This window comes from Quercus lobata, chromosome 2 (assembly GCF_001633185.2).
Source record: "Quercus lobata isolate SW786 chromosome 2, ValleyOak3.0 Primary Assembly, whole genome shotgun sequence".
NCBI lineage: Eukaryota > Viridiplantae > Streptophyta > Magnoliopsida > Fagales > Fagaceae > Quercus > Quercus lobata.
In genome coordinates, this window is record NC_044905.1 from 42,158,034 (window position 1) to 42,166,467 (window position 8,434).

Genomic DNA, 8,434 nt, shown 5'->3' on the forward strand with positions numbered 1-8,434 from the left:
TATCTAAAACTAAAGAAGCATACCTTGCTCAAAAACTTTTTTATTTCGATAAGATCAAACCTGGCTTAGAAAACCTTAAATTAAAAGAGCACAATTTACATAGATTAGTAAACCCAATGGCCAAATAAAGAAAACAGGTAAGAAGGAAAATCCTAAAATTATATTAAAAACATCACTAACCATTTTAAAAACTCCAAGCGACGAAAAATAGCACCCCCCCAACTCAACAACATCTTTGCCAAAGAATGCGTACTATGACACATCTCCAAACCTACAATTGAAAAAAATAACCTCCATATATAAGAAAGACATTTAATGAAATTAATTATTCCCAATGAGAAAAATACACACACAGTCTTGCATGCTTATATACATATAGGGCAGGACAATAGCTAATCATAGCCTCACTCTCAAGCCATTTTTGAATTCAAACATGTTCCAATTTTCTCTAACAAAATTAAAAACATTTTTCTAAAATCCACATCATAAAACACAAATAAGTCATTCTATCCACTATAGTGACAATTTGTGAATGCAGTATTATACAAAATATGAATGGTTTTGATTCATGGGCAACTAAACAGGCCTAAGAGATGTGCCTAATGAGGGAAACATGCAAAGAAGAATCCATTATCAGGTCTAATGTTATTTGCCTTAGTCAAATAGTTCGATAGTCAATAGATTCATAATTTCTCTACAACTAAAAGTAATGGCTTATAGGTATTTATCATGACCAACTCTAGAACGTGACAAAGACTAATTTTACAACAAAAGGCTTGCATTTCTTCTCAACGTAAAAACAAAGGTTATTGTTTCAAATTTGTTTTTATTAATATAACACCATGGTATCATCCAAACTCACTCAAGCCCCTAACAAGTGGATTTCACACAAGTTAGGAGAAGTGTTTAGTTTGTGAATGGTTTATACGTAGGCTCTATAAATTTAGAGGAAGCACTAAACATCATATACCTATATTCATAAAAAGCAAGGACTTCACATAGCGTGAAAATACCAAAATTGTTTTTTCAAGAGAAATACTTGTTGGGGAATGCGTCGTGGGCAACTCATTCCCTTCGTGGCCTAAACAAAACCTGAAAACTCCTGAATAACAATAAAAAATTAAGCTGTAATCAAATTAAGTAATACAACTTTGACTAAAACAATCGAATTAGGGAGGAGTAAAATAAAAATCAGATAATGATTCATAGATGTAAAACCCAAATCACCCATATTATAAACCAACCAATCAAATCTTCATTAATTTTGACCCTTTTTTCAAGTAGAGAAACCCCTTGATAGGATTAAAATCAAAAGCACATTAAATTATGAAGTAGATTATAAAGTTAGCCTTAAAAAAAAAACACAAAGCCCTTTATTAACAATTAGAAATTAAGTGAAACTTGAAATTAGTAAATACATCTTTGACTAAAAAAATCAAAACAGGAAGGAGGAAAACAAAAATCAGATAATAAGTAATAGATTAAAACCCAAATTGCCCAGTAAAAACAACAAAATTTCCCATTTTTTAATCAAATGAGAGCAAACCTAGATTATAAATCAATCAAGATTGCCCAAATTTTGATCACATGAAAAACCCTAGAATATGAAACTAAGATAAAAAATCAAAAAACAAAAGGAAAATAATAGAAAGATTCAAAGAGAGAGAGAGAGAGTAGAAACATTGTGGATTTGAAATATCTTTTCCCTTCGTAGCCTGTGTTTGCTCCACTACCTTCTCTTCTTGTCTAATAACCTAGATATCAAGCCAAATAAATAAAAATAAAAAACAAAATAGAATAGAACAGAACATGAAACTGAAACTCATGAGAGCACAGAAACAAAACCCAGAAACTAAAAAATCCTAATAACAATTCAGGTAGAATTTGATCATCTAGGTTGTTTCCCTAATTTCAACAAAATCCCTAAATTGACAGCAAACCTAATTGAAGACCATAGGATAAGCGGTTAATTGAAAATTACTGAGAAAGAATGGTCTTAATTATATCAAGGTTGGGTTGGGCTTTGAAAAAGATAGTATCCATCCCTAGCACCATCCTCAAGTTTTCAAGAAAATAAAACTTACTGAAAACTGTGTGGAACTGGAAGATGGAGGGAGATCGGTCTAACAGTAGTGAAGAGGCCTCCCTCAAGTTTCTCTCTCCAACACTCTCTGCATCTTATTAGATTTCTATCTCTGTGTTTCATGGCCATAAATGCTCTCTATTCTTTATAATTCTCTCTCTAGTTGTTTTTTATTTAATATAGAGAAGTAGAGCATCGGGTTTAGGGTTTAGAAAAGTTTTATTATTATTATTTTTTTTTAATATTGTGCTGACGTGGAAAACTGTAGAAGATTCAAAAGTTTCGGTTTTATATATAATAATAATAATAATAATAATAAGATAAGATAAGAAGAGTAAATTGAGACCATTGATTATAATAATTTTTTATCATATAATTATAAATGGACATTTTAGTGATTTTGATCTAGATTTTATTAAAATTTATTTCATTCTCTTTTAATTTCTCTTGAAGTAAAAAAAGAAAAGTGTTATGTCTACAACATTTTCACAACAAATTATAGGTAGTTAGTTGTTATTGGTTTAAATTTGAACCTAATACTAAAATTACTTTTTTGCCCCAATAATAATAACCAGTAACAACCTGCTACTTAGAGCACTAGCATTGATGGTGCTAAAAGCTATTTTTAGCACCACCAAATGCAAAAATGAGGCTCCATTGGTAGAGTTATAGCCAAAATTTTTGGCTTCTTTGCTACAGTGCACATCTATCTTTGGTTGTGCACTATAGCTCGTAAATAAATAAATAAATAAATAATTTATTTGCACTTTCACACTAATCTGATTATTTTAATGATTTCTTCTTCTTTTTTCCCTTTTTTTTTTTCTTCCTTTTCTTTCATTTCATCCCAGCCATATCTCTCCTTACATTTTCTTCTCCATCTTCCCTCTGAGTTTCTCTCTTCCTCCGTTACCGATCTGCACAAGCCTAGCCACCATAAACCCAACTTGCCTGCCCAGCTCAAACCCAGCCCTTCTGTCGACCCAGTTTGCTGATCTCCGCAGCCCATTCCGCTGACCCAGCTCTCTCTTCAGTTCCTCACTCTCGCCAACCCAAGCCGTGGGTTTCATTGTGTTCAATGTGGGTTTCGGGTTTAATGGTTTGTGGGTTTGATAGTGGTGGATTTTGGCCGTGGTAGTAGGTTTGTGGCAATGGATTTTTGTTGGTTTTGTGGTGGATTGTGGGTCAATGGTGGTGTGGCTGGATTTTGTCTAGGTTTCGAGGTAGCTAGGTTGCTGGATTTCGCCGCCATGCCTCCCTTCTTTGGGTGGATCGTGGTTGTGGTTTAATGGGTTTTGTTTTTGATGGGTGGATCGTGGTCGTGGTCTGGGTTACTTGATTTTTTTTATATTGTTAATGGGTTTTGTAGTGGATCGTGGTTGGGTTCATGGTGGTTGATCGATGGTTGATGGTAGCTGAGTTTGTGATGGTGGATCATGGATGGTGGCAGATTGGTGATTGATGGTTGTTGGGTTTGTGGTGGTGGATCGTGACTAGTGGCAAATCAATGGTGGGTCTTGCCGTGGTTGGTTGTGAGTTGATGGCTAGGTTGGTTTGACACAATAGTGAGTGGTGGTGCGTGAGGGGTTGTGGGTCAAAGAGAGGGAGAAGATAGAAAGATAGGGATGAATAGTGAGAAAAAAATAATAAATAAGTGTTTGTGGATATATATATATATATATATATATATATATAATTTTATTATGTTGAAAGCTAAAATAAAACAACTGATATTGGAAGTTTTATAAAGTGAGAATGTAAAATGGATAAAGTAGCTCTTGGTGTAGCCAAATGGCTAAAATTATGGCTCTACTAATGTAAATACTCTTTGAATTTATTGTGAAAATATTGTAGGTATTATATTTTTCGCAAAAAAAAAGGGGGGGGGGGGGGGGCCTGTAAAATGAAATGGAGGAAGGAATAATCTCTCCCGTCCATTATATTCTTTAAAAAAAGGAAAAAAGATTTTTGAAATATTAAAAAAAGGAATATTGTTTTCATCTCATTTAGTATTTCCGTAGTGTGTTACGAGTTCAGAGAGAGGGGTGGCTGGCTATCGCGGTGCGCGCCGAACCAGAACAATTACCATTACAATTACAATTACAATCGAATTAGTCTGAGATGGAGGCAACACGAACACCAGCGGCAGCGGGTTCGGATCCTGTGGCGGAGGAGGAGGAGGAGGAGGATGATTCTTCCTCCACAGTCCTCGACCTCACCAGCTTCCAGCTCCACGATCTCGAGTCAGTCGAGTTGCCCCTGAGTCTCACTGAGTTGGACCTCACTGCGAACCGTTTGTCCAGCTTGGACTCTCGGATTGGGACCCTCTCCAACCTCAAAAAGCTCTCTTTCCGCCAAAACCTAATCCACGATAACGCCCTCGAACCCATCTCTCGTTGGGACGCCTTGTCGGCTCTCGAGGTTTTCTATTTTTCTATTGAGATAATTTCATTGTCTTCAATTATATGCTTTTAACTTTTACTGTTTCATTTTCTTCTTAATGCATGTGTCTGGTTTTCCTGCTGCTCTGTCTGAAAAAAGATAAACGTTAGCTGAAAGGCTTTGAAGCTCAGGCTTTGTTAATTTGGACTTATCAAATAAATAAATAAATAAATAATGTCTGCTTTTCTTGGGTCTATGTTTGGATTCTCAGAAAATGTTTGAAAAGAGAAATATAAGTTGAAAGCCTTGAAGATATTAGGGTTTCTCAATTTTGTGAGAAAATTGAAAGGGGTACGTGTGTGTGTGCGTGTTGGTTTTCCTGGGAGTTTGGGCTGTTTTTGGATGCTCAGAAAATGTTTGAAAGAAAAATAAGCCAAAAGCGAGCTTTGATGCTTGGATATTTCTGAATTTGGACATGAGAAAAAGGGGGTATGTTTGTGGTTTCTCCTCCATCTTAATTTGGAAGACTCTCAGCTGAGGTGATTCATTTTTGTACCAGGCTAGTGGAAATGATGATTCTTCTGCAGCCATTATTTAAGTACACTCTACTGTGTAACTAGTTGCTTGAATGACACCGAAGCTGTTATTTTGCAGGAACTGGTGCTTAGGGATAATAAGCTGATGAAAATTCCTGATGTCAGTATATTTAAGAAGCTTCTGGTTTTCGATGTTTCTTTCAATGAAATTACTTCCTTACATGGGCTGTGCAAGGTCTCCAACACACTCAAGGAACTCTATGTATCCAAAAATCAAGTTAGCAAAATAGAGGAGATTGACCACTTCTATGATCTGCTCATTCTCGAACTTGGCTGCAACAGATTACGGGTTAGTTCTCTTCATTCTTAAAGAGTCTTTTTGATGCTAAACTAATAAGGCTTTATTGTATACATAATTGGTGGATGCAATCCTTTGTATGATTTTTTAATTGTGCACCATTTGCTTTGCTGAAAGGGCGAGGTATTGACTAGGATGGAACAACAATTTCTTGTATAGGTCTGTCTTTATTGGAGTATAGGCTCAATCCTTAATTAATGGTTTGCTACTTCAGGTAATGGAGAACTTTCAGAACTTAACAAATTTACAGGAGTTATGGCTGGGACGAAATCGCATCAAAGTAGTAAACCTATGTGGTTTAAAATGCATCAAGAAGATTAGCTTGCAAAGCAATCGTTTAACTTCTACGAGAGGATTTGAGGTATGCCATCCAGCAATTGTGAGACAGTATTTCTTTTTTCTTTTGACTCTCAAGGCATTATATTACATAAAAGATTGCACTGAACATTTTGTTTCATTGATTGTTTCTATAAGGATTGTGTTGCCCTTGAAGAACTATACTTGAGCCATAATGGTATTGCTAAGATGGAAGGCCTATCATCTTTAGTCAACCTCCGGGTTTTGGATGTATCATCAAATAAGATAACACAAGTGAATGACATTCAAAACCTGACACAGTATGTATAATATTTCCTTATCCTATGCTGTGGGTGGTATTCTCTTGTCTTCCATTGTTGATTTTACCACCTGAATGAATATCTGTTTACAGGTTAGAAGATCTATGGCTTAATGACAATCAAATAGAATCATTTGAAGACCTTGCTGAGGCTGTTGCTGGTTCAAAAGAGAAGCTCACCACTATCTACTTAGAGAACAATCCATGTGTATGTACATTCACATCTTGGAGAACTTAAATTTTTAAACTTCACTATTGCATTTGCCAGTATGCTTGGCCATCCTTTTTGATTGTTCATGTATGTTGATTCTCATGTTTCCTTCCCTCTGGTTCTGCTTCCTGTTCTAGCTGTTCATTTGTAAATCAGAAAACGCCCTTATCCTAAATGTTTTTACCTTTGAGCTCTTGTTGGGGGCATAAATTGTATCACTTGTAGGCCATTGCAACTTGATCCATGATCTCTCAACTGTCCTCTTGTCCTAGAATGGCTTTAAATCAACACACTCCCAATTGGTGTACTAGTTGTTTTTTTTTTTTTACTTTGTATGCCTTCTTACCCCTTTTTCTATAAACTTCATGTTTCATGATTTCTCGTTGCTAAAACAGTGAGATGAAGCAACCTTCTTTGATGCCATCCTTTACTTAAAAACTTGTTATGGTTTCCTTTTTTTGAATGCCATCATATGCCTCATGCTTGAAATTCATTTATCTAATAGATATCCTTAGGTTTCCTAAGAGGAGTCAGTGAAAACAGAGGAAGTTACAAATCAGTTTCTTCACTAGTGTTAACATTAACGTTATAGATGGTAAATGGGCATTTAGAAATTCTCATGTGCAACTATTTGGGGTATCATAGATTAGCTGATGATTATGTATCTCCAAAAGATAGTAGTGCTTATGTTATGGGTCTTATTATATCAGAATGTTTGAGAGCTACCTTCTTTCTCCTCTTGCTTCTATTGGGATTTCATTTAGGAGGTTACATCAATGACAGGTCCTATTTGTTTTCATTAGGCAAGTTTTCAACATAATTCTGAATGATACATTCACTTTTTGTTGACAAATGTATTTACTGTCCTCACCAACCATTCCTCCTCAAGGGAGAACTAACTTCTCAATAAAAATCACGTGTTTGAACTTTTTATAGAATTCCTGTAAGGAATGCAAATGTTAGTAAGTTACACACGCACCTGATGGGTGATTAACTTTTGACCTCATTTTCCACTTACAAGGGAAGGAATTGCCACTTGAGCTAGAGCTCATTGACCATTGCCAAAGTTTATATTAATGGGGAAGAATATAACTACACAAATCAATTAGTTACCTCTGATCTGCAATCATAGGCACTAATTTAAATATGGTACTATACAAGCATGCGCATAAGGTTGTCATTTTTTCTCTTGTTTGTTTCTGATTAACTGAGTCTGTAACGATCCTCATTTAAAGATTGAAAAAACAGCTTCTTTTATTATACCATAGAGCATACTTTTGTTCTGCTTTTTTGCCTTTTATATGTGATTGATGGGGGGATTACTTCTCTCTGTATGGCTATGATAATTAAGTTATGTTGTCCTTTCAACTTCATAAAATGTATTTCTTTCAGATTCTATATCTGATCCTGCTTCTTTATTGCAGGGCAAGACTCAAAACTATTCTGCCACACTGAGAGGAATCTTCCCAAACATCCAACAAATTGATTCTGATGTATTTGCTTAAAAGTTTTTTGTGGCTATAACTTTTCTCAGGACCTTTGTAGTTGAAAGCCCCGGCCAGAAGTAATAATCCTACATTAGTTAGTTCTTCTGCATGCTTTTTGCAGGGTTTTAATGGAATGTTGCTGCCTTCAGCTAATAGGCTGAGTGTTCACCAATCAGGCTTGCAGGCAAAATGAGGTTTCAGAGGTTACTTAAAAGGAATGGTGGTTTGATAGGAACACCCTTGATACAGGAAATTGTATACTGATCAAGCATGGGATATTCTAGACTCATATGCTTGCTCATTGGTTATGAGGCATATAAGATGCTTTTAACTAATGTTTCTTGAGACCACCTTCTTCTTCCTCATTTCCTACTGGTCAACTTTTGAGTTTAAAGTAAATTTGTTTCTTTGTTATGGTTGTTTTTAGCAACTTTTTTTAGTTATTCTGTTATGGACGAGGATGTATGATGAAATGCTCTGACCGCATAAAGATGTAATTAGTATTCGAAACTTCATTTGGAGGATCTATAAAGATTTATTTAGCACCGGTTCCAGAATGATCAAGTAAAATGGCATTTCTTTTTTATACTGTTGGCTCGAGGGTTATTGCATGATTTGAAAAGCTTAAGTCAACTCAATCTTTGGAATGAGTGGATTGAATTTTTTGTCATATCATTCATTATTAATAGTTTAAATAGATATTAAAATTGTGATAATTACCGTTTGTTTAAATAATGATAATTTGGTAAAAATTAATTCGC

At 35.2% G+C, this 8,434-nt stretch overlaps 1 protein-coding gene across 2 annotated transcripts; it reads left to right on the top strand.

Annotated features, from left to right (window-relative positions):
• The first annotated feature begins 4,073 nt into the window (after nucleotides 1-4,073).
• LOC115975648 (protein phosphatase 1 regulatory inhibitor subunit PPP1R7 homolog) lies at nucleotides 4,074-8,218 on the top strand. Of its 2 annotated transcripts, XM_031096520.1 has the most exons (7): nucleotides 4,108-4,504; nucleotides 5,120-5,350; nucleotides 5,574-5,720; nucleotides 5,834-5,976; nucleotides 6,069-6,183; nucleotides 7,611-7,694; nucleotides 7,795-8,218. In XM_031096520.1, the coding sequence occupies exons 1-6, from the start codon at nucleotides 4,205-4,207 to the stop codon at nucleotides 7,689-7,691; spliced, it is 1,017 nt and encodes a 338-aa protein (XP_030952380.1). In that variant the 5' UTR covers nucleotides 4,108-4,204; the 3' UTR covers nucleotides 7,692-7,694; nucleotides 7,795-8,218. The 2 variants fall into 2 exon arrangements, with proteins under 2 accessions (XP_030952379.1, XP_030952380.1); XM_031096519.1 differs by having other exon boundaries at nucleotides 4,074-4,504; nucleotides 7,611-8,218.
• Nucleotides 8,219-8,434: the final 216 nt, after the last annotated feature.

What these genes read in the sequence shown, in the direction of transcription:
- LOC115975648 (XM_031096519.1), top strand. Translation starts at nt 4,205, where the DNA reads ATGGAGGCAACACGAACACCAGCGGCAGCGGGTTCGGATCCTGTGGCG. An exon ending in TTGGCTGCAACAGATTACGG is followed by an intron (nt 5,351 to 5,573) that starts GTTAGTTCTCTT and finishes TTGCTACTTCAG; the next exon opens with GTAATGGAGAACTTTCAGAA. An exon ending in ACTTAGAGAACAATCCATGT is followed by an intron (nt 6,184 to 7,610) that starts GTATGTACATTC and finishes TCTTTATTGCAG; the next exon opens with GGCAAGACTCAAAACTATTC.